This window comes from Sphaerodactylus townsendi, linkage group LG07, assembly GCF_021028975.2.
Source record: "Sphaerodactylus townsendi isolate TG3544 linkage group LG07, MPM_Stown_v2.3, whole genome shotgun sequence".
NCBI lineage: Eukaryota > Metazoa > Chordata > Lepidosauria > Squamata > Sphaerodactylidae > Sphaerodactylus > Sphaerodactylus townsendi.
In genome coordinates, this window is record NC_059431.1 from 2,834,184 (window position 1) to 2,860,832 (window position 26,649).

The 26,649-nt window shown below is 56.5% G+C and overlaps 1 protein-coding gene across 3 annotated transcripts in view; it reads right to left on the reverse strand.

Moving 5' to 3' along the window:
* LOC125436917 (phospholipid-transporting ATPase ID-like) overlaps positions 1 to 26,649 on the reverse strand; it is a 52,439-nt gene that overhangs the window by 1,024 nt on the left and 24,766 nt on the right. For 2 of the 3 annotated variants that reach the window (XM_048504293.1, XM_048504291.1), the window contains exons 10-25: positions 25,671 to 25,829; positions 23,516 to 23,604; positions 21,334 to 21,518; positions 19,799 to 20,019; positions 18,017 to 18,060; positions 17,496 to 17,661; positions 17,203 to 17,391; positions 15,397 to 15,512; positions 13,834 to 13,998; positions 12,578 to 12,689; positions 11,566 to 11,671; positions 10,491 to 10,632; positions 8,195 to 8,378; positions 7,800 to 8,023; positions 3,134 to 3,234; positions 2,711 to 2,851 (exon numbers count right to left, since the gene is read on the reverse strand). In XM_048504293.1, the coding sequence (XP_048360250.1) occupies positions 3,148 to 3,234; positions 7,800 to 8,023; positions 8,195 to 8,378; positions 10,491 to 10,632; positions 11,566 to 11,671; positions 12,578 to 12,689; positions 13,834 to 13,998; positions 15,397 to 15,512; positions 17,203 to 17,391; positions 17,496 to 17,661; positions 18,017 to 18,060; positions 19,799 to 20,019; positions 21,334 to 21,518; positions 23,516 to 23,604; positions 25,671 to 25,829 (2,189 nt within the window). In that variant the 3' untranslated portion in view covers positions 2,711 to 2,851; positions 3,134 to 3,147. Of the gene's footprint in view, positions 1 to 349; positions 481 to 1,148; positions 1,288 to 2,605; positions 2,852 to 3,133; positions 3,235 to 7,798; positions 8,024 to 8,194; positions 8,379 to 10,490; positions 10,633 to 11,565; positions 11,672 to 12,577; positions 12,690 to 13,833; positions 13,999 to 15,396; positions 15,513 to 17,202; positions 17,392 to 17,495; positions 17,662 to 18,016; positions 18,061 to 19,798; positions 20,020 to 21,333; positions 21,519 to 23,515; positions 23,605 to 25,670; positions 25,830 to 26,649 lie in introns of those variants that run through there. The other variant, XM_048504294.1, reaches the window with a different exon arrangement.

Genomic DNA, 26,649 nt, shown 5'->3' on the forward strand with positions numbered 1-26,649 from the left:
GGTTGCCAACCTCTGGGTGGGGCCTGGAAGCCTCCTGGTCTGCAGATGACAGAGAGCAGTTTTCCGGGGGACACGGCTGCTTGGACTCTGTGGCCTCACGCCCCACTGCCGTCCCGGTCCTCTCTGACTCCCCCCTCCCTGAACCTCCAGGAATTCCTCAGCCCAAAGCTGGCAACTGTGCTGCAACGGGCTACCAGCTGTAGACGGTCAACCTCGGCTAAAACCACACTCAGCCCTTGGGGGTGGGCAGTGACAGCTCAGGCAATGGACCTGCCCCCCCACCCCCCACCCCCGTTTTCTCCCCAGGGCCTCCTGGAGCAACTGGCCAGCGGAGAGGCTCAGGAATCACCTTGTCGCTGATGGTCGGCCTCAACAGCATCTTCAAGAACCGGAAGCCGACCACGGGGAGGACGCACAGGGTGACGCAGAGGAAGATGGCCAGCCAGACGTTGGGCTGGTTCAGGATGTTCCGAGCGGTGCCTGGCAAAGAGAGGCCGCACGGGGTGAGGGCTGGAAGGAACCACCCCCACCCCCACCCCCACCCCCCACTCAGAGCCCCCACCGCACCCCCACACACAGAGTAGCTGCAGCCCCTCAGGACCTTGGAGAGCGAGAGGGGGCTGGTCTCCCAAGGAGGAGGTGCCCAAGTTCAGAAGAAGCCTCACAAATGCACACACGTGGACCCACGAAGTGGCCGTCCACGGAATCAGACCTCCAGGGCCAGTCTTGTCTAGTCAGACGGGCAGCGGCTCCAAGGGGTCTCCGGCTGAGGCCTTTCCTCTCCCCCCTGCCTGGTCCTTTTAGCGAGAGTTGCTGCCGGGGGTTGGGCCCGGGGGTCTCCTGCGTGCCACGCAGATGTTCTGCCACTGAGCCACAGCCCCTCCTGACCCCCCTCCCCCCTCCTTAAGTGTGTCCAAATGGTCCTATGAGCCTCTGAAGCTGTTTAGTGGCCACCTTCTTAAGGACACTGGGCTCTTCAGCACAGTTTTCGCTCCCTCTTTGATGTAGGACAGTGAGCCTCAGGCTGAAATGGTCGGGCAGGGTCAGCTCCACCCCCCCACCCCCCCGCAAGCACGTTAACCAAGAGAGTTGGCAGCCTCCTCTCATGGGTGGCTAAACTCTGCAGGGGGCTTCCCCCCCCCGCTTACCGATGAAAGGGAAGGAGGCGGTGAAGACCAGGTAGGAGCCGTCGCTGTACATGGTGAAGGTGATAGCGAAGTACACGGCCAGGCTGCCCCAGATGAAGAGGTGGTTGACCGCGGTCCAGTAGGAGGTGTCCAGTCCCATCTGCAAGGACAGGCAAGAGACCCCCACAGCTGCGTGAATGGGGCAGCCCGCTTCCCACCCCTCACCTGAAGGCCAGAGGGCTGGCCGGGTCTGGGCTCCTCACCCAACCAGAGCCAGAAGGGCAAGGCTCTCCCTCACCAGTGCCACTGAGGTTGCCTGCCCCACGTGCGTTTGGGCAGCAAAAGAAATGCCTCACAGGGAGCCTGGTGGCCCTCCAGCAGCTCCTTGCTGTTGGAAGTGAAGGACTTTGTTACGCTGTTTCCTGCCTCAACCTATGGAGTCCAACTACCAGGAGCTCTTATCCCAACACTTGCCTGGGTCTCAGAGCCCCTGAGCCCCCTTCTCCCAGGCGCACCGGAGATCGAGCGGCTGCACCCAGGCAACAAGCATCTGGAGGCAGAGCCAGGCTGAAGTTTCACCCCAAGGACACAAAAAGAAGAAGACACAAGGGGGGGGCTGCAAATGAGCACGGGCAGATCTGGGGGGGGGCAGAGGGGTCGAATGACTGGGCTGCCCCCCCCCCCCCGAGCAGCCACCTGCCACCCTGGGCCCCTCTGCTCACCAGCCTCAGAGCAAGACATTGCCGGTGCTGTCTTGGGCCAACAGCTTACCCCGGAGCAAGTGGGCCCCAGTGAGGCATATAGGTCCCCCTCCCTCGTTTGCTCCCTCCCTCCCTCCTTCCCTCTGGCTGGCGGGTGGGCAGATCTCAGCATCACCGTGCCAGGTGAGCGTAGCAGCAGCAGGAGCAGCCGGCTCTGGCAGGCACAGTGGGCAGCCTGGTCAGGGCCCAGAGTGAGAGGCCGGGCAGAGCAGGAGGGCAGGTGGGGCAGACCTGGGATGAGCTAAGGTGGCAGGAGTGAGCGGGTTTGCAGGGCTGCTGGGGAGGGGGGCAGGGCACACTCCTGGGGGGACTTCATAAATGCCTTGTGGACTCAGACGGAGTGCTTTCGGGCAGCAGAGGCTTGAAGGCCATTGCTTTCACCTCCTGCAGGTGAGCTCCCAAAGGCACCTGGTGGGCCACTGCGAGTAGCAGAGAGCTGGACTGGATGGACTCTGGTCTGATCCAGCTGGCTTGTTCTTATGTTCTTATGACTGTGCCCCCTTTCCTTCAGGCCCACCACTGCAAAGGAGAGCTGTACACATAGGAAGCCCCTCTGAGAAGACTCCCTACCCAAGCACCTCACTTGGCAATGGGGCTGGAGGCCCCCACCCACAAGAAGCCTGCAACTGCCCAGGTCAGGGAGTGCTGGTCTTCTGCGGTGGGGCCAGAAGCCTCGTGGCATAGCTGAGTGGCCCGTGGCCAGCAGTGGCCACTTACCTGGACAGAGACCACAATCAGCAGGCAGGTCTGAGCCGTGAGCGCAAAGGACTGGTAGTCGGCAACGGCCTTCCCGTCGCTGCGCACGGAGTTGATCATGGTCCCGAAGGGCACAAAGAAGAGCACCAGGGAGCTGTAGATGCTGTAGAGGACGCACTTGCCAAATTCCAGCTTGTTGAAGTAAAGGTTCTGCTGGCCGGGCGTGTACAGCTGCGGGAACTGCAGGCTCCAGCGGTCGTCCACGTCCTGGGGGCAGAGAGGGGACCTCGGGATGCCGTGCAGTTGCCCCGTGGTGGCAAACCCTCCTCCCCTGTGCCCCTCGTCCAGAGCCGTGCCCCAGGAGGAGTGGCGGGGGGGGGCTCCCCTCCCAGGTGATTTCTGGCCGGCCCAGGTGGAAATGGCTGACTTTTGGAAGGAGGTCCAGCCGCCTCTCCAGCAACAGCACCCTCTCCCCTGGGCCTCCGCTCTGGAGCAAACGCTGGATGCCTCACTAGCCAGACTCCGTGGGCGGGAAGGCCTGGCCCTTACCTGGTCAAAGAGGCTCATTCCCAGCACAGGCAAGGAGGCAGTGTAGCAGTGACCAAGGTTGTTACAGAATTTGAGATGAACCATTCATGCATAGAACCCGTCTGGGTAAAGAAGGGGTGGAGGCAAGTGAGGGGGGTGCACAGAAGAAGAAGAAGAGTTTCTCTGCTGTCACGAGACTCAAAGGGGCTGACAAACTCCTTCTGCTTCCCCCCTCACAACAAACACCCTGTGAGGTAGGTGGGGCTGAGGGAGCTCCGAAGAACTGTGACTAGCCCAAGGTCACCCAGCTGGCGTGTGTGGGAGTGTACAGGCTAATCTGAATTACCCAGATAAGCCTCCACAGCTCAGGCGGCAGAGCTGGGATTCAAACCCGGTTCCTCCAGATAGAGTACACCTGCTCTTAACCACCACGCCACTGCTGCACAGGTCTGAACAAGCACCACCCCCTCCATTAGCCATCACACTGCCTCGACACTCTCTAGCTTCAGTGGTTAGGATACTGGGCCCATAACCAAATTGTTGGCCTAGTGCACAGCCCGGAAGGACTAGGTGCCAACTCACCCTTCAGCTAGAACAGGGAGGTAACTGCTTGCGGTATAAGGAAAAGAAACACTCAGACCAGTAGATTTGGTTCCAACAGGAATAGCTTTATCTCTTGTTTCTCAAGGGACCGAGCCGTAACAATAACTATCCAAGCTCTGCTACGCTGATAAGTGTCCACATCTGAGCCTCCGAATGGCAGTATGAGGTGAAGGAGAGGTACTGAATTGGGTATGCAGTCTTGCTTATATAGTTTTGGTACTGTCCACCCAAATCATTAGCTAGATGATCTAATCATCCTGGCCTGTGTCCTCTTCACTTCTGCTGACTGTTACATCCCAATTGCTGCAGCCCCAGTCAGAGAGGCTCCGACCTTTACAATTCTACTTTGACTGTTACATACCAATCACTGCAGACCCAGACAGAGAGGCTCCGACCTTGCTACAATTCCTGCTGACTGTTACATTTCCAGTCATTCTAAGACCAGCATGTAACCACCTTGCAATTTTCAATATCCCACAACACGAACAGCATCACTTTCAATGGTGTTTAAACTAGGGAGCCCAGATTCTCCTTTTAAATCCACCTTAAAGGGAGAATCTGGGGTCCACAGTTAAATCAACATTGAAAGAGACGCTGCTTTGGGGTGGTTTATCCCCCACCCTTAAACAGCATGACTTTCAATGTTTTAACTGGGGACCTCAGATTCTATAAGCCAATTACCGAAGGGGTGGATTTAAAAGGAGAGACTCTATGAAAATGGGGGGGGAGGGTGCCTTGCCACCTGTCAGAGGGTGCAATTGTGAAATGCTAGCAGCACCAAGCTCAGAGTATGCTTTAGGAGACTCACCTGATGATACCACCCAGGTTTGGTGAAGTTTGGTTCAGGGGGGTCCTAAAGTTATGGACCCACAAAGGTGTAGTCCCCATCTCCTGGCCAATAGCTCCCATTTGGGAAACAAAGGGGGATGGAGCACCTTGCCCAGGAGTCCATAACTGTAACCCCGGAGACCAAATCTCAACAAACTTGGGTGGCATCATCAGAGGAAGAGTCTCACAATAATATTTCCTGAGAATGTTGGTGCTGCTAATAATAAAGGCATAGACTACAGGCCCAAAACTAGAAAAAACACTAAAAATACAAAAAAACCCATGAACCAACCTGAATTTTTGCACATCCAAGTTGGGAAACTCCTGAAGATTTGAGGGTGGAGCCTGGGGAGGACGGGGACCTCAGCGAGGTAACAATGCCACAGAGTCCACCATCCAAAGGATCCATTTTTTCAGGGGAACTGATTTCTACAGTCTGGAGATGAGCTGTAAATTCCAGGAGATCCTGAGTCCAGCTGTGGGGGGGGGGGGGGCTGGCATTACCTAGAACCCATCTCTCACCAGTGCCCAGCTCTCCCCGTGCTATGGTTTGAGCAGCAATTGAGTGAAGTAGTGGTTAAGAGCAAGCCTCCCCTATTCCCTGGAGGTTACCGGGTTTGCGATTCCCTGCCCTGCCACTTGAGCTGAGGAGGTTTATCTGGGGAATTCAGATTAGCCTGTGCACCCCAGCATATGCCAGCTTGGCAGAGGCGGAGCTACCTGGGGACTGGGGGGTGCGCGTTGCCCCAGGCACACGCCTGGGGCGTGCGTGCAAAAATGTGTCAGGGGGGCGAAATGTCAGTGGGGAGGGGATCCACCCAGCCATGGTGTTCAGGGCTGCCCTTCCCATTTGGCCTCACCTGGGAGCATCAGAGAGACCCTGTAGGTCTGGATCCACCCCCACCCCCACCCCTGTGGGACCTTGCATTCTCCTCGAATCCCAACTGGCCTCCAGGCTACTGAGATCCACTCCCCTGGAGAGAAGGGAAGGGGGGGGGGGCTTTGTGGCAGCACAACCCTGCTGATGCCCCCCCCCCAGGTGCCGAATCCCCAGGAATTTCCCGTCCCACATTTGGCATCTCCTGAATGAGAGTCCACAACAAGCTGCAATTTGGCCAGAGCCTCTCAGAGTTACCGCCCCCCCCCAGGTTTGACCCTTGACTCCCAAGTATCCAGTCTGATGCCTCTGCAGAGCTCCCTGAGTCTGGGCTGCTACAGGCTGAGCTACGAGGGACGAGCAGCCAGTGATCTCTGGAGCTGGAAATTCAGACGTCTGCTTAATGAGAAGAAGAAGGGGGGGGGGGGTGTCTTGGCTACGTCTCAAGCTGAGGAAACCAGGAAGTTACTCAGAAGGGCCGGCAGCTACAACAGGCCTCTCCACCAGGCTAGAGATGGATGGCAATTGGAGGAAACCACCAGATCAGAAAGGGAGTTTTCTCAGGAAGCACCACTCCCGGGGAATCCCCCTTCCCCAAAAGGAAACCACCGGGCAACTGGAGATGCAGGGAGGGCAGCCTCTGGCAAAGGAGGAAATGGCTCCAATGCTACTTCAGACACTAGACTCGTAAGGAAGAAGACTTTCCGCTCTGAGGTTCTACAACTGTCCTCTGGCCACAGCCTAGTCCCCACCACCTTTTCGTGGCTAGCTTATTTCTTAAAGCTAAGGAAGAAGAAGAAGAAGAAGAAGAAGAAGAAGAAGAAGAAGAAGAAGAAGAAGAAGAAGAAGAAGAAGAAGAAGAAGAAGAGGAGGAGGAGGAGGAGGAGGAGGAGGAGGAGCAGGAGTTTGGATTTATATTCCCCCTTTCTCTCCTGCAGGAGACTCAAAGGGGCTTACAATCTCCTTGCCCTTCCCCCCTCACAACAAACACCCTGTGAGGTAGGTGGGGCTGAGAGAGCTCCAAGAAGCTGTGACTAGCCCAAGGTCACCCAGCTGGCGTGTGTGGGAGTGCACAGGCTAATCTGAATTCCCCAGATAAGCCTCCGCAGCTCAGGCAGCAGAGCTGGGAATCAAACCCAGTTCCTCCAGATTAGATACACGAGCTCTTAACCTCCTACACCACTGCTGCTCCTGTAAGAAGAAGAGTTTGGATTCATACCCCTATCTCCTCTACCTTTAAGGAGTCTCAAAGCAGCATACGACTCCTTTCCTTCCTCTGGCCACAATAGACACCTTCTGAGGTACGTTGGAGAGTTCTGAGAGAACTGTGTCTGGCCCAAGGTCACCTAGCAGGCTTCATGTATAGGGAATTGAACTTGGTTCTCTAGATCAGCATCTACCCCTCATGTGGACGAGTGGGGACTCGCACCCAGTTCTCCAGATTAGAGTCCACTGCTCTTAACCGCTTTGCCACATATGAGTTTTTGTGAGTCACGGCTCACTTCCTCAGATCTGAGGAAGTCAGATGTGCCTCACAAAACTCACATTAAAATGTTGTTAGTCTTAGAGGTCCCAAAGAGAATATTGTGATGGCTGCAGCGGTCCAACTTGAGCCTCGGCAACCCGCTGTTTGGGGCTTCAAGACCCGTCCCCTAGAAGTGTGGCTTCCTGATACCAACCATCAGTTCTCAATACGGCTGGTTCATGGATAATTAAATCCACAGATTGGGGCTGGGCTGAGAGAAAACAGATTTTCACAAACTTGTGTTTGCAGAAAAGTCTGAGAAGCTCTTAGAAAAAAAGGAAGGCAGAGTTTAAATTTCCCCCCAGAGAGCGGAGCGTGTTCGTGCTTGGGCAGACAACATCTTTTAATTTTGCTTGCTCTTAACTTTGCTGTTTAAATTTTAAGAAATTGCCGCTGTGGAAATTTGTTTTAATGTTGTTAGTTTTAGTTATGTATTTTATGTGCTGTTATTGGAACAACTGTATTGTGAGCCGCCTCGAGCCCTTTGGGGGTGAGGCGGCCTATAAACCTAATTAATGATAATAATCATCATCATCATCATCTATGTCAGAGGGTGCTTTTGGGAGGCAGAGACAGAAGGTCATAGAGATGACCTGAGAAAGACCAGTGTGGGCAAGGGGGAGGGGGAGGGAGGGAGCAAGAGCAGTGACTCGGCTGCAGGTAGGTAAGTGGGCGGAGCTGACAGGTGAGTGAAAGGAAGGGGGGAATCCCCACTCCCACCCCCTGGAGCCCAAAGACCCAGAGGGGCCACAGTGCCCAGTCCGGGCCTTCTGCCCTCCCGGTCTGCAGAAAAAGTCCACCGAGGCCAGCCCGGAATCCAACCGCACTACGGAGAGGAGGTCAGTCGAGCCTACCTGTGCAGAGAACCCGGAGAAGAACCCGTACCAGAAGTGGACCAGCGTGAAGGCAAAGTTCTTGTAGAAGAAGTAGGCCAGGAATTTGCACATCCGGAGGTAGGACCACCGGCCGTGGACCAAGAGCAGGCGCTGCAGGAAGCGGAACTGGGCAAAGGCGAAGTCGCTGGACAGCACTGCCTGCATCCCTTCCTGGCCACTGATGCCAACGCCAATGTGGGCAGCTGGAATGGCAACACAAGGGGGGCTGTTACACTGGCGGCGTCCGAGCCCTGGCCAGGCCCGCGCGGCCTGCAGAGGCCCTGGCTGCTTGCTTCTGAACATGGATGGAGCCCCTCGTTTCTGGCCCGGGAGGCAGAGAGGGAACCCCCGACGTGCTGCCAGGCCGGACTCACCCCTGATCATGCTGACGTCGTTGGCCCCGTCCCCGATGGCCAGCGTCACAGCCTTCTTGTGCCTCTTCACCAGCTCCACCACCTGGGCTTTCTGGAGGGGCGTCACGCGGCAGCAGATGACCGCCTTGCAGAGGCAAGCCGTCCTCACCAGGTCCAGCTGCAGGTTCCCCTCCAGCGCATATGCCTGAAGGGAGGGGGGGAAAGGGGGGGCTGTCTCAAAGGGGGAGCAGGGGCGATGAGGCCACTTGCCCAGAAGAGACTCAGCCAGGCTCACTTCCCAGCCTCAGGGCAAAGGCGCCACTCTGCAAGGCACGGGACGCACCAGCTTCCACATCCAAACAACTACGGTGAGCTGCCACGGACTCCCCCCACCCAGCCACGATTCACAGCCGCAACCCAAAGCCGTGGCCCCCTTCCACACGGGCAGCTGCCTGCAGAGCTCCTGTGTTACAGCCCATTTCCCCCTGGATGGGCCACTTCCATAAGAACAAGCCAGCTGGATCAGACCAAAGTCCATCTAGTCCAGCTCTCTGCTACTCGCAGTGGCCCACCAGGTGCCTTTGGGAGCTCACATGTAGGATGTGAACGCAATGGCCTTCTGCGGCTGTTGCTCCTGATCACCTGGTCTGCTAAGGCATTTGCAATCTCAGATCAAGGAGGATCTGAAGTCCACCGAGAGCCACAGGAAACCAGTCCCAGGATGCTGCTTCTCAGGCCGAGACATCTCGCCCTGCTGAGAACACAGCGCAGTTCTTCCCTGGGGGAACTCAGAGGGCAGCTAGCTGAACTCTCTCCTTCCCCTGCCCTTTTCAAGGTTCTCGACACCCCCATGCCCGCCTCAGCTGCTCTCCCAGGCATCCTGACTCTGCTCCAGCAGGCTTCGCTGACCACCGGAACACTGTCCCTGCAGAGAGGGCCAATTGCCAAGAGCTGTTCTAAAGGAGACTGGATTGGCCATCTGCTCCTGCCTGCCACAGCCTTGAACTTCCCCCTGCCCACCCGTCCCAGAGTCACGCGCGGCATGCTCAGGGGTAGCTTCTGACCAGGACAGATAAGTTCAAGGCTGGGTTCCCCCACCTTAGAGACCAACACGATTTGGGAGGGGTGGGGGGTGGAGTTTTCAAGAGTCAAAGACCCGTAAGCCAGATGACACTGATGCAGGGACCTTTGGCCCGCAAGAAGAAGAAGAAGAAGAAGAAGAAGAAGAAGAAGAAGAAGAAGAAGAAGAAGGAGGAGGAGGAGGAGGAGGAGGAGGAGGAGGAGGAGGGGGAGGAGGAGGAGGAGGAGGAGGAGGAGGAGGAGTTTGGATTTATATCCCCCCCTTTCTCTCCTGCTGGAGACTCAAAGGGGCTTACAATCTCCTTGCCCTTCCCCGCTCACAACAAACACCCTGTGAGGTAGGTGGGGCTGAAAGAGCTCTGAGAAGCTGTGACTAGCCCAAGGTCACCCAGCTGGCCTGTGTGGGAGTGCACAGGCTAATCTGAATCCCCCAGAGAAGCCTCCACAGCTCAGGCGGAAGGGCTGGGAATCAAACCCAGTTCCTCCAGATTAGATACACGAGCTCTTAACCTCCTACGCCACTGCTGCAAGGGGCTGCTGGACTCAAACCGAGCTGTTTCCCTGTGAGGTGAACTCTCTACGGCTTCAGCAAACCTTGCACCACAAGATCCTTTGTGCCACAGCTGGAATGCTGCTACGTGGCTTGGCCCCCGGGCAGTGCCGGCAGCCCTGGCACTCTGTTCCCAAGCGGCAGAAGAGCTTCTCAAGACTCGGTCCTTCCTTGGGCTACCCAAGCCCATCAGACGGCAGAACTGCTATCCTTCTACAGACCTCCTGCAGCCACGCCCAGCACTCTGCCGTGCAGGAAGGAGCCAGCGACATGGATTGGGGGGAGGGGGCGAGAGGGAAGATGTGGGCAGCAGAGTGAGGGAAGGGGAAGGGTGAAGCCAGGAGGGCCGGCTGTGGGTGGAGGGAAGATGCCCAGGGCAACGCAGTGCTCACTGGCCGATCTGCTCTACTCTGGCGGCGAAGCAAATTAAAGCCACTCTAGAAGCGGTGTTGCTTGCCATGGAGAGAATGGGAAGTGAACGCGGGGCTTGAGGAAATACGTCCGTACCAGAAATTTTGCCACGACAGACATTCGCCCGTGCGGCTCAGCAGACGCCTCGTGAGGCATCAGACTCTGTCTGAATCCCCCCCTCCCACCCTCTGAGGCGTTCACGTCATGTCTGGCTCCACACGTTCAACGTCAGCTCCACCAAGCAGCGGCATGATGGGCAAAACGTCACATCCTCACCAAGCTGTGGCCATTGATCACGAGGCCGTACTCTCCGCTGGGCTCCTCCTCGGGCAAGACCTGGGCCTTTCCAGGTGTCTGGTGGGTGTCAATGCCACCGTCATCCACACAGGTGCTGGCCTGCATTTTCTCCCTGGCTTTCCTACAAGAAGGCCCAAATAAGAACAGTCTGAATGCTGCAGGAATAAACCAGAGTTCTTCCAGCGCCTTCGTGCTCTCAAAAGTGGGGGGACGCCAGGTTCGTTTGATCGGGTTTCTCTCATTCCAGACACACGGGAAGGTCTGGATATCTAAAGCCACAAGTATGCAATTGCTGCCCTTTCTCTTTCTCTCTTTGAGTGGCAGCACACCCTCTCCAATGCAGGGAAGGAAGGCTTGCCTGGTTGGGACCACCTCCCTCTTTTGGGGGAGGCACCTGGCCCTCACCCCCACTGGCCTCCACACCCTAAGTGCTGCTGCCCCCCGCCCAGAGGTGGGATCCAGCAGGTTCTCACCAGTTCCCGAGAGTGGGTCACTAATTATTTGTGTGTGCCGAGAGGGGGCTACTAATTGGGTCTGCTTTTCCATTAGAAATTCCATTAGGTCCAAAAATCATCAAGTCCTGCTGTTTCCTATGTGGCTGGTGAGCGAAGGTAGAAAACGGGATAATTCTCCCTGTTGGGCTGTTTTAAAAACATGTTTTAGAATATATGGTAAAGTTCCTTGTTCGAGGAAAGTCTCCTTCTTTTGATTTCTAGAAACAAAATTGAGTATTTGAAAGTATTAAGTATTTGACAGGCAGTCAATTAGAGGAGAAGTAGTTGTTTCTGTTGGCAGTAGACGATAGGACTTGCTAGAATGAGTTTAAATTATGGACAGAAAGAGACCAGCTGGAAATTAGGAACTTATTTTTACAGTAAGAGGTTTTTACATAGAGAAATTATTAATGCCCCGCCCCAGAATGCCTGCCCACGCCCCCGTTGTGCCCCGCCCAGCCCCATTGGCGCTACGCCACCGTTTGAATCCCACCACCATGGGAACCTGTTACTAAAATTTTTGGATCCCACCACTGCCCCCGCCCCCCAGCAACTTCCACCTGAGTTCCTGCTGCACTTCTCTGGCGCTGTGGCCCTGGATGAAGAAGATGTCGTCCATGGCATCGTACAGCATGTTGCAGGAGTAGCCAATGTTGACGGCCGTCTCTGCAGAGCAAAGCAGCCCGGCTCAGCCCTGGCGGGAGGGGCTCCCTGCTTGGAGCAGCGCAGCCAGACCACAGCCAAGGCCCCGGTCCTCCTCAGTGAGGGGAGAGCTCGTGCCCGGACTCCGCCTCTCCAGATATTAACACCAGCAAGTCCCACAAAAGCCCAACTTACAACCCTTCCTCCTCATACGCCAGCTCTTCAAAGAACTTGTCCCCCCCCCCGCCCCCCCATGGTGGAACAGGTTCACGCCTAGACAGGGTCTGACTTTCAGACATCCGGAGTTCACCGGGGATTTCACCAGACGGGGCTCCCCAGGTTTCACATGTCAGGTGGGGGTCAAGGCCCACCCCCAAAAACCCTGCCCCCAAGCCTGGACTTGGGCAGTGGGAGTAGTCTGGCACCAATCTGGGGTTTGAGACCTAAATCTTAGCTGGGGAGATTGGCCCGGGTCTCCAACCCTCTCCCCGGTGTGCCAAGATGCTGGCTCTCGTGTGGCATGAAGGCACGGGCCCCCTTGAACAGCTCGGCTGTTAGGGAGGGGAGTGACCCGCTGAGGTGTCTCCCGGCCACCTTTCCAGCAGGCCGGCCTCCCTGTCCATGACACCATTCCAGCAAGAGCCAGCCGAGGGTTGTGTCAGCCCTCCCAACAGTCGAGGGGCCAGGCTGGGCTCCTGGCACAAGCCGGCAAGAAGGGTGACCAAGAGGGGTGGCATCCCATCCTCCACATCTGGTCCCCAGGGGGGCAGAGGGAGACCACAGCCACCCCTGCAGGAACCAAGAGCGCACCCAGAATGCCCTCTGGTGCTCCAAAGGATCTGGACCACCCCTGAGCCCAGCCTGGACCTCTTGAAACAAGAAGCCCCCCCCCCCCCGTGCCCCAGCCGATTGAGCTGGCCCAGCACCTACCTTGCTTGTCCCCTGTCAACACCCAGACCTTGATCTGGGCTTTGGTGAGGGTCTCAATCGTCTGGGGGACCCCGTCTTGCAGCTTGTCCTCAATGGCTGTGGCCCCGAGCAACTGGGCAGGAAAGAGAGGATGCATCAGTGCCAGGCGGTTCTCCGAGGACTCTCCTGCTGGCACCCAGCATCAGGAGGCAGCTTGTGGGGGGCGCGGCAGGGGGAGGGGGGATCCAGCTCCCCAGGTACAGACCCACAAAGTCATGGAGCTGGATCCAAACGTCACTTCCAGCATACCACTGCAGGGAGGGAGGGAGGGAGGGAGGGAGGAAGGAAAGAAAGAAGGAGGGAGGAAGGAAGGAAGGAAGGAAGGAAGGAAGGAAGGAAGGAAGGAAGGAAAGAAGGAAAGAAGGAAAGAGGGAGGGAGGGAGGGAGGGAGGGAGGGAGGGAGGGAGGGAGGAAGGAAGGAAGGAAGGAAGGAAGGAAGGAAGGAAGGAAGGAAGGAAGGAAGGAAGGAAGGAAGGAAGGAAGGAAGGAAGGAAGAGACAAGAAAATCCACCAGAGGGGAAATCTGGCCCGGGAAATGGAAATGACGGGGCCTCTGGGAACAGAGCGAGTCCAGGACAGCCAACGCCTGCACAAGACGGTTTTTATGCCCTGCCTTACAAGGAGTCTCCTTCCTTTCCTTTCTCCACAACAGACACCTTCTGAGGCAGGTGGTGCTAAGAGAGTTTGGAGACCATTGAGACTAGCCCAGGGGTAGGGAACCTGCGGCTCTCCAGATGTTCAGGAACTACAATTCCCATCCCTCCAGATGTTCAGGAACTACAATTCCCATCCCTCCCTACAACTGACAGAGGCTGATGGGAATTGTAGTTCCTGAACATCTGGAGAGCCGCAGGTTCCCTACCCCTGGACTAGCCTATCTTGCCTTGCCAGGATATTGCTGGGAGGATAAAATGGAGAAAAGTGACGTATGTTGGTTCTGGTGGGTTTTCCGGGGGGCTGCGTGGCCGTGGTCTGGTGGATTTTGTTCCTAACGTGTCGCCTGCATCTGTGGCTGGCATCTTCAGAGATGTATCACAGAGTCTGTTTCTCACTGTGTCTAAGTGAGAAGGGAAAGTTTAGTGGGGTTTATTGTCCATGTCCCAGGGTGGGGAACCAATCATATGTTGCTTTGGGTCACCCTTGGAGAGAAAGCTGGGAATTACGTCACCAACCAGCCTCAGTGGCCCCTGCCGCCCCCCTCCCCCCGCAGCACCCACCACCAAGTCTGCCTCGATCTCTTCGTAGATCTGCGCCAGCTTCTCGTCTCGCTCCACCAAGGCGGTGCTGGCCTCGTGATGCCGCTGCCGCCAGCCCTCCAGGTAGGCCTCATCCAGGTCTTTGTACGCCACGACCAGCGTCCGCAGGCCTTCTCCAGCAAACTCCTAGGAGGAGCCAAAGGGAGAGAGAGAGAGATGACTCAAAGGATGCCAACCTCCAGATGGGTCCTGAAGATCTCATGAAGCTCCCACTGATCTGCAGGCCACAGAGGGCGGCTCCCTGGCCTGGACGGAAGAGCTGCTTCGGAGGGTGGACTTCAGGGCATTATACTGACATCCCTTCCCTCCCTCCCTACAACTCGTCCTCCCTGGGATTCACCCCTCGGATCTCCAGATCTTTCCCAACCCGGAGCTGGGAACCCTGAGGCCCCGGAGGCTCGTCCCCAAGGAGTCCTCAGTTTAGAGGAAGAAGAGTTTGGATGTATATCCCCCCTTTCTCTCCTGCAGGAGACTCAAAGGGGCTGACAAACACCTTGCCCTTCCCCCCTCACAACAAACACCCTGTGAGGTGGGCGGGGCTGAGAGAGCTCCGAGAAGTTGTGACTAGCCCAAGGTCACCCAGCTGGCGTGTGTGGGAGTGCACAGGCTAATCTGAATCCCCCAGGTCAGCCTCCACAGCTCAGGTGGCAGAGCGGGGAATCAAACCCGGTTCCTCCAGATTAGATACACGAGCTCTTCACCTCCGACGCCGCTGCTGCTCAGAGACTCAGCCAGGAAGCCCCTCCCAGCCTTCCACCTCTTGCAGCGTTCACAGAAGACACGTGGCAGTTGGGCCTCCCCCCTCCCCACAGGAAGCCCACAAGGACCACAGGGGTCCTCTACACTGTCCTCAAGTCAGCCTCCCAGAACCAGGAGGACGTTTGACCCGGCTGGGCTGGTGGGTTCCATTCTGCAGTCGCCATTCCCAAGGGCCACGGAGCCGAATTCCAGGCCCCACCCAGGGGCGAAGTGGGGAAAAACAGCACCCGGGGCAAAATGGTGCCCCCACCTGCTCCCCTCTCACCCCACTTACCTCATGTTGAGGGGCACCCAGTGGGCCTGCAGAAGGCCCCCGCCCACCTCCATTGGAGCCACACACACTCTGATGGAGATGAGGTGGGCCGGCATGGCAAAAGCCTGCTTCCTGGAGCACGAGCAGGCTGCTCGGCCTCCGGCTGGCCGGAGCACATGTGCGCCCAGGGCACATGTCCCCACCTGTCCCCACGGCAGCTACGCCACTGGCTCCACCCCTCCCCCACACACCATTTTTTTCCAAGCGGAAATGGCCCCCACAGCTGCTCTTGGGCCTTTGGTGAGAGCTGTCTGTAGCCATAGATATCTGAGGTCCCCCAAAGGGCAAACAGCTACTCTCATGGGGCCATTTCCAGGCTGGGAAAACAGAGAACTGGTGTGTGTGTGGGGGGGGGGGGGCGGTTCAGCCGCTTCTCTTTGCACCCCCCAGTCCCAGCCTGGCTGAGGTCTACCTGAAAGCCTCGTGACAGAGCCACGGAAGCCCTCACTCACTTCCAGGTGTTCTGTGGTTTTCTCCTTGAGGGATTTGCAGGACGGGTGCAGGCGATCATACACAATGGTGTCGGCTCCCTTGCAGTACAGAGTCAGCTCCCCCTTCGGGCTGCGCACTAGGAGGGACAGAAGGGCCCAGAGTGAGAGCGCCCGGGGGGGCCCCCCCGCCTGTTGCAGGGGCCAAGTGAAGGACGGCGCAGAGTCTCTTTGCAAGGGGTGGGAATCAGAGGGGTACCCAGGGTGGAGCAGCCGGGGTCTGTGCAATCAAAATGGTCAAGGGTCTGGAACCCATGCCCTACAAGGAGAGACCTGGGGAGCTGAGTATGTTTTGTTTGGAGAAGAGAAGGTTAAGAGGTGACATGATAGCGATGTTTAGATATTTGAAGGGTTGCCATGTTGGTGAGGGAGCAAGTTTGTTTTCTGCTGCTCCAGAGTCTAGGACCAGGAGTGATGGGTTCAAGGTGAAGGAAAGAGATTCCACCTAAACATCAGAAAAAACTTCCTGACCATCAGGGCTGTTCGACAGTGGAATCTGCTGCCTCGGAGTGTGGTGGGGTCTCCTCCTTTGGAGATTTTTAAAGAGAGACTGAATGGCTATCTGTCGGGAGTGCTTTGATTGTGTGTTCCTGCATGGCAGGGGGTTGGACTGGATGGCTCCTGGGGTCTCCTCCAACTCTATGAGTCTATGCCCTGGGTGCTAGTTGAAGAGGGGCATCCTCAGCCGCCCAGCCCGCTCCTGCCAAGAGCTGCACTCTACCTGTTTACTGCTCTGACTTTGGAAGCGTTAACTGTGTGTATGTTAACTAGTTGCTGAGATCATTGTTTTATGACCTGCTCTATTGATTAGCTATTGGTCAGTCAGTCAGACCGCGCTGACATGCCAGTGGTCACGTAGCCAGAAGTTATAAAGTTAACTCTACTTCTTTGTTAGACCACAACAATAGAGACACCAGGACTAGACCACGATGCAGACGCCACGAGACAAGAGCATGACGTCACCACGAGGCGAGATAAATAAGATGTCACTAAGTGTGGTACTATAGATATGTAACAGGAAAGTATAGCATTTCTTATTTTGTTCTCCATGTGACCCTCTCTAATAGTTAGTGAACTCATTTATACAAAAGCAACTGTGGATCTGTCTCTTCTGTTCCACTGTGCTAATTTACATATTAAGTTTACCTTCACATCGGCTAGTGGTAGAAAGGAAATCTGAGCACAACTGACCACCAGCATAAATCTCTGATTCCCCGTCAGATGACTGACACTCCAGTTTGGCAGGTGGCAATTTTACTTTAGAACATAAGAACATAAGAACAAGCCAGCTGGATCAGACCAGAGTCCATGTAGTCCAGCACTCTGCTACTTGCAGTGGCCCACCAGGTGCCTTTGGGAGCTCACCTGCAGGAGGTGAAAGCAATGGCCTTCTGCTGCTGCTGTTCCCGAGCACCTGGTCTGCTAAGGCATTTGCAATCTGAGATCAAGGAGGATCAAGATTGGTAGTCAGAGATCGACTTCTCCTCCATCAATCTGTCCAAGCCCCTTTTAAAGCTATCCAGGTGAGTGGCCATCACCACCTCCTGTGGCAGCATATTCCAAACGCCAATCACACGTTGCGTGAAGAAGTGTTTCCTTTTATTAGTCCTCATTCTTCCCCCCAGCATTTTCAATGTATGCCACCTGGTTCTAGTATTGTGAGAAAGAGTTTCCGGTGACAAAGGTCTGATCAGGGTGGGAAGCACGTGTGGAGTGCCAGGCGCCCGAGTCCTGTGCTAGTCGTGGGGGGTGGGGGTGGAAGAGACATACCAATGACAGACATCCTCTTGCGCACGTTGTCGAAATCCAGAATGGCGAGCAGCTCGTAGACCACCGTTTCTCCCATTTCCACCACAGTGATGGTCTCAGGGGTGCGGGCCCGGAACACAAACCCGAAGTTGCGGGCAGCCGTCACCAGGGCCCCTTCGTCGGGAGACTGGGCCTGGTACGCCAGGTGGCCTGCCGGGCCGAGGGAGAGAGGCCGGGTCAGCTCTGGGTCCCGGGGGTCCCGGTCTCTAGCCCCCGAGAGGAAGAGAGCAGAGCCCCCGCCTCCTGCCCCTCACCTGCCTCCTTCTCCTCCGGCATCACCGTGTGGCAGAGGCTGAGCAGCCGGAAGAACTTGTGGGTGGGGGCGTCACCCCTCTTCACGGATTCAACCAGGCTGGCGTCATAGAATGAAAACTTGCTGTCGGCCAGCGGGTTGTAGGAAAAATCCACTTTCGGGGTAGACTGCAAGAAAAAAGAAAGTACCGTCACTGCTCGGTACCTGCCAGTTTTGACTGGATGCCATGCGTGGCTCCCCACGGCTCCCCACACACGAGGCAAAACCCTTCTCGGACCCAGTTCACAGGGGATGCAACACCGTGCAGGAAGACGTCTTCCAAGCCCCTTCAGGGTGCTATTCAGTTGCCAAAAGTGGGCCAGTTACCATCCAGGGCCTGCCACCCCCCCACCCCCCCCCCGCATGAGCCAGAGCGGCAGAGGAGGCCTGGCCAGCGGTCTCCGGAAAGGCCCAGGGCTGGAAGTACACGCCAACACCCGGGCACCCAAGGCCCCTGCAGAAGGGATGCCCCCGAGACCTTACCTCTGTGACCTCCACCCGTTGTTGCTCCATGTCGTAGACGTCCCCTGCAGGTGAGAAATGCACATGGCTGTATCGCCCCAGACGCACACCTGGCTGACCGGACCGCTCCTGCCAGGGAGGGGGCAGCAGAAGGGCGGGGGCACCTTGGAGCGATTGGGGCCAGGTGTTGCTCAAAGCACTGCCAAACCTGGACTTGTTTTGCACCCGCCAGAGAAGACGGAGAGGCCTTCCCAAAGCAGGTTTGTGTGGGTGGCGATGCAGCGGGTATGAGCAAGGCACGGAGCAGCGGGGCCCCCCGCAGCCTGAGCACAGAGCAGAGCCTGGCATGGGGGGGGGGGGCAGTCAGGACCTGTGAGCCCGCTGAGCCCCCCTCCACACACAGAGGACACCCAGTTTTGTAGTCGTCCAACAGCTGTGTAGCTGGGTTCAGGCCCATGGCCCGGGGGTCAAGGAGGGGCGTCTACAGACTGGCTGGTGATTCTCCAGACAATCTCCAAAAGAGACAAATATACAGTCCAACTAATGCAATGGAAGAACGAACTGGGCGGCCAGTCACCCCAAAATACACCAACAACTGTATATATAATAGCAAGGTCTATAATATGCTCACCAATGCATGCAAACATCCATACAATTATATATTCAAACCAACACCATTATACATAATTGATTGCACATTTGTTCAATGATGTATGATGGTATTGGTTTGAATATATAATTGTATGGATATTTGCATGCACTGATAAGCATATTATAGAAGAAGAAGAAGAAGAGTTTGGATTTATATCCCCCTTTCTCTCCTGCAGGAGACTCAAGGGGGCTTACAATCTCCTTTCCCTCCCCCCCTCACAACAAACACCCTGTGAGGCAGGTGGGGCTGAGAGAGCTCTGAGAAGCTGTGACTAGCCCAAGGTCATCCAGCTGGCATGTGTGTGGGAGTGCACAGGCTAGTCTGAATTCCCCAGATAAGCCTTCACAGCTCAGGAGGCAGAGCTGGGATTCGAACCCGGTTCCTCCAGATTAGATACAAGAGCTCTTAACCTCCTACGCCACTGCTGCTCCTTACTATTATATATACAGTTGTTGATGTATTTTTGGATTCTCCAGACAAGCCAGCATTTTCCTGCCTGGACAGGAGTCAGAGTCCAGCTCTTGCAGGACTTCCAGTTGAGGGGCATTTTGACCAGGGGCCTCCAGCAGCTATTTCTTTAGCCTCTTCCTTGCATTATTACTGCCCCCCTCCTTTGGCAGGACCTAAGAGGAAGCTGCCATGTATTTGTGGGGGGGGGGGAGAAAGAGGGGCATGGAATCCTCTCTGCCAGCTCTGGCCACCGCCTGTGTGTTCAGCCAAGAATCAGGCAGGGAGTTGGAGGCAACCAGGCAGACGGCTCCACAGAAGTGGATTTTCCGGGTCTTGCAGGTTTGCTGATCGGGGGTGGTGGTGGGGGGGGAGCAGCGCAGGGATGCTCTGAAAATGCCACCCCCAACCCATTGGCAGCCAGGGCGGTGCACGACCCCCACACCTGCTGCCCATGGATATGACGCACAGCTCTTCACTCTGCACACGGACAGAGGAGAAGATGCTCTTGGGTGACTTAAACTCCAAAAAGCAAAAAAGCTCTCCGGAGCTGCCCCAAGAAGGAAGCCTGACGGAACCGTTGGCTTCGCTCCCCCACCCCACCCCCTCTTGGACAGTTCAATTTCTTGCCCAGCTATTTTCTACTTGAGATTCTATTGAGGAGGAGGTCCAGCAAAGCAAACATTTCCTGAAGGGGCTCCTACCGAAGGACGTCCCGTCAATGGAGCACTTGTTGAAGACCATGATGTTCTGCGTGAGGGTGCCGGTCTTGTCCGAAAAGACGTACTTAATCTGCCCCAGCTCCTCGTTGAGGGTGGTGGTGCGGGCCTGGGCAGGCGTGTCCTTCAGAGGGTAGTACATCTTCCTGTCCCACTCGATGTAGAAGCTGTTTCCCAGGCGGATAATCTCCACGCTGCAGAAAAGAAGGGCTCATTCAGTCGCCTTGGCCGGGAAAAGTGCCCTGTGGCTGCAGGAACTCTGGCAAAGCAATGTCCCTCGGCCCTCAGAGGAAAGGGTGGGCCCCGGGTCCTGGGGAGGAGAACTCTCACTCCGGGGAGGGGGGGGCGTTCAGGACAGGCCACCCAGGTAGTTCCCAAGTGGGGCCATTTCAGATGTTACAAGAATTGTGTCAGCGAGGGTGGGGGTGGGGCGGCTTCCATGAAAGAATCCGCATATCCCCCACGCACAGGATGAGAGGACAGCCCCCCTGCAATGAAATCACCCCATGCAGAGAGGCCGGGAAGCTGCAGTCAGCCGTGGCTTCCCAGCAGAGGCCCCCACAGAAAGGCCAGCTGGTCAGCTAGAGTGGCCACCCCCAGGGGATGCCCAGAAGGGACACGTCCACACAAGTACCCGGAGGTGGCACTGAATTAGGCCACCCTCTGTTGCGTCTACTCAGACTGGCAGCGGCAGACAGAGCTCTTTCACCTCCGCTCCCGCCTGGCCCTTTTAGCTGGAAACGCCACTGAGGACTGAGTTCGGGACCTTCCGCCGGCCAAGCAGCTGCTATTTCTCACAATACTAGAACCAGGGGGCATCCATTGAAAATGCTGGGGGGAAGAATTGGGACTAATAAAAGGAAACACTTCTTCACACAACGTGTGATTGGTGTTTGGAATATGCTGCCACAGGAGGTGGTGATGGCCACTCACCTGGATAGCTTTAAAAGGGGCTTGGACAGATTTATGGAGGAGAAGTCGATCTATGGCTACCAATCTTGATCCTCCTTGATCTGAGGTTGCAAATGCCTTAGCAGACCAGGTGCTCGGGAGCAGCAGCAGCAGAGGCCATTGCTTTCACCTCCTGCATGTGAGCTCCCAAAGGCACCTGGTGGGCCACTGCGAATAGCAGAGAGCTGGACTAGATGGACTCTGGTCTGATCCAGCAGGCTCATTCTTATGTTCCCCTGCACCCACTCTGACGCTCCGCAACCGGCCCATGGCCACGAGTCAGGAGTTTGCCATGGACTCCTCTGAGGTTTCTTGTCAGGAGGACATGGAGGAGAAGTGGCACCGTCCCGTTCCCTAGCATTTGCTTGCTCCAAAGAGCAGCAGGGATTACCCAAAAGGTCCTGAAAGCAGGTGGCAGAGCTGCGGGGTTCCCTTCAAGCAGTCAGCGCTTGGTCCTGGGTGGGGGGGAGCCCGAGGAGCAGAGACCTGGCGCACTGCCCCAGGCGTCCCCGCGTGGCTTCATCTGCTCATAGCCAGCCCGGGGGCTGCCCCCCACCTTACCTGATCGAGAGATGGGCACCACTGCAGCGAGGATGATAACGTAGGACCAGAACGTGAGGAAGCCGGAGAAGGGGGCCGAGCGGACGCCCTCTGCCCACGGTAAGTACACTTGGAAGTCGTAGCCCTTCTTGTGTTCCCAGATGCCGTTGCCAAAAGCCAGGACCAGACACATGGTGGCCAGGAAGGCAAAGATCTGCCGACACGGAGTGCCCGGGTCAGAGGGAGAAGGACCGTCTTCACGCGGGCCAGGAAGGAGCCCCGCTGGGAGCCTCCCCCCCCCCCTTGGCCCAATCCTGGCAGCTTGTCCCAGCTCCCTGCAGGAGCCTCACGTGGGCAAACCGAGTGGCCTCAAGGGCCAAGAGCTGCCACAGCTTCTGCAGGTCTTGGTCTGTGGCACTTTCCAGACCTGGGCCCCACAATGTCCAGACGTGCCAGCCAGCAGGCAGGAGCAAAGGTCTCTTGCCAGGCCAGAAGGGGAAGGACCCCACCCCACCCCAGGCCAGCCCAACCTCTGGATGGAATGGTGGCTTTGGTGGGGAGGGGCTCTCTGGCACGAGACCCGGCAGAGGTTCCTTTCTCTCCAAATCCTGCCTTTCTCAGCATCCATCCAAAACGTCCAGGAATTTCCCAGCTTGGAGCTGGCTGGAGTCCCCTCGCTCTGGGCAAGCTGGCTCTCCCAACATTCAACGCACAGAAGTACTTTCTCTCATTGCCCTGAACCTACAGCAAAAGTAACTGATGCCTGAGGTTTCTGGCTACATGGGCTTGCATTTTCCTTTGTTCTTGGATCGCTTCTATCCTTTTATCATGGTTGGTGGTTGTTTCACTGTTTTTAGGAGGTTTGTTGCTGCAAACTGACATTGAGATCTGTACTTAAAATATGTGGAAGGCAGGAAGGAAGGCAGGAAGGAAGGGAGGGAGGGAGGAAGGGAGGGAGGGAGGGAGAGAGAGGGAGGGAGAGAGAGAGGGAGAGAGAAAGAAGGAGAGAGAGAGGAAGGGAGGGAGGGAGAGATGGAGGGAGGGAGAAAGAGGGAGAGATAGAGAGAAGGAGAGAGAGAGGAAGGGAGGGAGGGAGAGAGAGGGAGAGAGAGAGAGAGAAGGAGAGAGAGGAAGGGAGGGAGAGAGGGAGGGAGGGAGGGAGAGAGGGAGGGAGAGAGAGGGAGAAGGAGAGAGAGAGGAAGGGAGGGAGGGAGAGAGGGAGGGAGGGAGGAAGGGAGGGAGAGAGAGAGAGAGAGAGGAGAGAGAGAGGAAGGGAGGGAGGGAGGGAGAGAGGGAGAGAGGGAGGGAGAGAGAGAGAAGGAGAGAGAGAGAAGGAGAGAGAGAGGAAGGGAGGGAGGGAGGAAGGAAGGGAGGGAGGGAGGGAGGGAGGGAGAGAGGGAGGGAGGAAGGAAGGAAGGAAGGAAGGAAGGAAGGAAGGAAGGAAGGAAGGAAGGAAGGAAGGAAGGAAGGAAGGAAGGAAGGAAGGAAGGAAGGAAGGAAGGAAGGAAGGAAGGAAGGAAGGAAGGAAGGATGCTGTTGTAGATGAAGAAATAGCAACCCCTCAGAAATAGCAACTATCAAATCCCATCAGAAACCTGGGCTTTGACTGTGGGTATGCAGAGAGCATTAGGTGGGTTTCAGTATCTTCTGATGTCAGCTGCAAAGGGCAGTGTGTCAGAACATTATAGGATTACATGATGGAACTGTAATAGGCTCTGTCCCAGACACCTTTGCAATTGGGAGAGGAAGCAGCCTGTATGTTTGGGGAAAGGCCTGCGGAGAGACCCATGGAGGTGCCAGAGATCCTAGAAGGAACGTGGAGCATCTTCCATCCGGCCTCCCGAGCCCAGTGGAAGAGGGAATGTGGAGATTGTGGAGGAACAACTCCCGAACGCTACAGGGCCAGGATTTCTCTTTTCTGGCGTGTTGAGCATAAGCGTACCACTTACAAGCTATTGTTTCCTCCTGACGCCATCATTGTTTGTGTGATCTGAATGGAAAGCACGCATCGCTTAAAAGACCCTCCGTCATACTGCAGCCTATTTGCCTTAAGGGTTCGGTGAAAGAGCGGACTCTCCTTCTTGGTAAGGACAAACATCAAGAGGATTTGGGGGGAAGCACTCTAATCTTGGGGTGGAGTCTCCCTCCTGGGCCACTGTGGTGGGGGAAATCAGACAGAGCCGGGGCAGAGCAAAACAGGGCGAGACTCACCTCTAGCACCAAGGTGTTCATGAGGCGATCGATGCTGGTCCTCTTGAAAGTCGTCCGGCCGCTATTCTGCATTAATTTGGTGTCTGGCCCTGGAAGATCAAACCACCCACGAGGGCCCGTGACGCTGGCGCCCGGCCAGACTGGCCCCAGGAGCCACAGGGCCTCTCCTGCAAGCAGCCGTCGGGCGCCCAGACACCGCCAGGCTTCCACTGGGGAGGCCGCAAGAAACCCACAGGGCCCCCCATCACCTCCCAGCCAAGGGCCAGATCCAAGGCCAGCCACGCCAGAGCTCTATTGCTGAGCACCAGAGCACAGCTCCGGTCCTTGCCCTGCTCTTCCGTCCCAGTAGTATGGTTGCCAACATCCAGGTAGTGGCTGGAGATCTCCCAGAATTACAACGGCTCAGGTTATCGAGATCAGTTCCCTGGAGAAGAGGGCTGCTCCAGCAGGTGGGCTCCAGGCATCCTATTCCTGCCGAACTCCCTGAGAGCCAGCATGGCGGAGTGGTTAAGAGCAGGTGCACTCTAAACTGGAGAACTGGGTTTGATTCCCCGCTCTGTCACTTGAGCTGCGGAGGCTTATCTGGGGAACCAGATTAGCTTGCACACCCCAACACACGCCAACTGGGTGACCTTGGGCTAGTCACAGCTCTTCGGAGCTCTCTCAGCCCCACCCACCTCACAGGTGTTTGTTGGGGGCAGGGAGAAGGGAAAGGAGATAGTCAGCCCCTTTGAGTCTCCCTACAGGAGAGAAAGGGGGGATATAAATCCAAACTTTTATTCTTCTTTACTCCCCAAACCCCACCTCCTCAGGCTTCCCCCTCAGTGGTGGGATTCAGCCGCTTCACACCACTTCGGCAGAACCTGTTGTTAAAATGGTGCTTGTAAACAACCAGTGGTTAAATTATTTGAATCCCACCACTGCTTCCCCCACCTCCACCCCTCAAACAATCTCCAGGAATCTCCTAATGCAGACCTGGCAACCCTAACAAAAGCCAAAGGCCAGGATAAGGAGGAGGAGGAGGAGGAGGAGGAGGAGGAGGAGGAGGAGTTTGGATTTATATCCCCACTTTCTCTCCTGCAGGAGACTCAAAGGGGCTGACAATTTCCTTACTCTTCCCCCCTCACAACAAACACCCTGTGAGGTGGGTGGGGCTGAGAGAGCTCCGAAGAACTGTGACTAGCCCAAGGTCACCCAGCTGGCGTGTGTGGGAATGCATAGGTTAAACTGAATTCCCCAGATTAGCCTCCACAGCTCAAGTGGCAGAGCGGGGAATCAAACCCGGTTCCTCCAGATTAGAGTGCACCTGCTCTTAACCACTAGGCCATTGCTGCTCCTGACAAACCTTTATTGAAAGTCACCTTGAGGTCCACAAGGGAGAAAGGTGGCTACTAAATGGTTTAAATGCATTCAATGAATGAATGAATGAATGAATGAATGAATGAATGAATGAATGGAGATATTCACAGGGCTGCCAACCTCCAGGTGGGGGCTGGAGATCTTCTGGAATTACAACAGATCTCCAGACTATCACTTAATAAATCACCAGGGTGTTGTGGGTTTTCTGGGTTGTGTGGCCGTGTTCCAGTAGCATTTTCTCCTGACGTTTTGCCTGCATCTGAAAGTGATTCCAGCCATGAAAGTCTTCAACAATACAATAAAACACTTGTTTATTGCTTATATATTTAAAACGTGAATGCTTCCTCTTCTGGAGGAAATGGCTGATTTGGAAGGAGGGCTGCATGGCATTAGACCCCACCTGGGCCCCTCTGCTGCCTAACCCCCCCACCCCCCGGCCACACGCCAGTCTCAAATCTCCAGGTATTTCCAATCCCAGAGGCGGCCACCTTATGCCCCTGCCCCCTGCTGGTATCTTGTCAGTAGGTGCCCTCCACAAGGAGAGCTCACCTGGAGCCTTGGCTGGAATTCTCCTCCTGGCAACACGCGCCTGTGGGCAGGATGAGTGCAGAGGGAGGGGCTTCACTGGGTGGGGCGCACAGGAAGGCCCGTGCGGGAAGGCACCTGAGCACTCCCAAGGACATCACTGGAGAGCTGGCGACTGGGCTTGGCTCAGCCAGGCAGGCAGGCAGGCAGGAAGGGGGGGTGGTGCACCCCACAGAAGTCCTTCCCGCACCCGCCGAGTTCTGATACCCACCGGCAAAGATGACGAGGCCGAAGCACCAGTCGGTGTTGCGGAGGGTGCAGCCCCTGAGCAGCATCTTCTCGTTGTCCAGAGCAGATTTCTGCCCCTTAATGGTCAGCGTCCCCACAAATTTGTCCAGCTTGTTATTGGGGGCTTCACACTGGACTTCCCCTGAAGACAAAGAGCATGGGGGAAGGGGGTGAACGGGGCGCTCTCCTCGGCCCCCCTCTGTCCCCAGCTGCAGCTCAGAGCAAGACGGTTCCCCTGGCTCAGGTTCAACGGTTGCTGCCCACTGTACCTTCTCAGCTCAAGGGGGTCACAACAACCCTGCGCAGTAACATCCACCCAAGACACAGGGGACAGGGGTGGGCTTCCTGGCTGAGCAGGGGCCCTTGAGGACAAGCCTCACTCTTCCCCGTCTCAGGCGGCCATTCTGTAGGGCTGAAATAACAGCCAGGGGGTGGGGGGAGGGGTGGCAGACTTTTGAAAAACAGCTTGAGATGCTTTCTGGGAAAGGCCCCAGAGAGCAGGGTTCAGAGTCCCTTTCCTGATGGCCAGCCCTCCCCTCCTGTTGCAGCCGATCCTCACCAGCAACAACCCCACCCCACCCCACCACCAGCAGCCCTTGCGTGCAGGCACACTGCTGCCCACCCCGGCCCCCACCCCAAGCCAGCCTCGGACCCCCAGCCCTGCAAGCTCCCCCAGCCCCAGCCTTTCCAAGGACTGACGTACCGGCCCTCAGAGGCCCAGCCGGGCTGGGTGGGTGGGTGGGTGCCATCAACACCAGAGGCGAGAGTCTCCCCCAAAGAGTGGCAGAGTGAGGTGAAGGAAGTGAAGCAGGAGAGGGCTCAGGAGAGAGGCAGGAGTGCAAAGATCTGTGAAAAGAAAGGGGGTGGCGGCACAGGCAAAGAACAGGCAGTCCCCGGGGTGGGGTGGGGGCTTTAATTCCACCCTGACCTGACTGGCCACGAGTGAGGAGGCCATGCAGGGG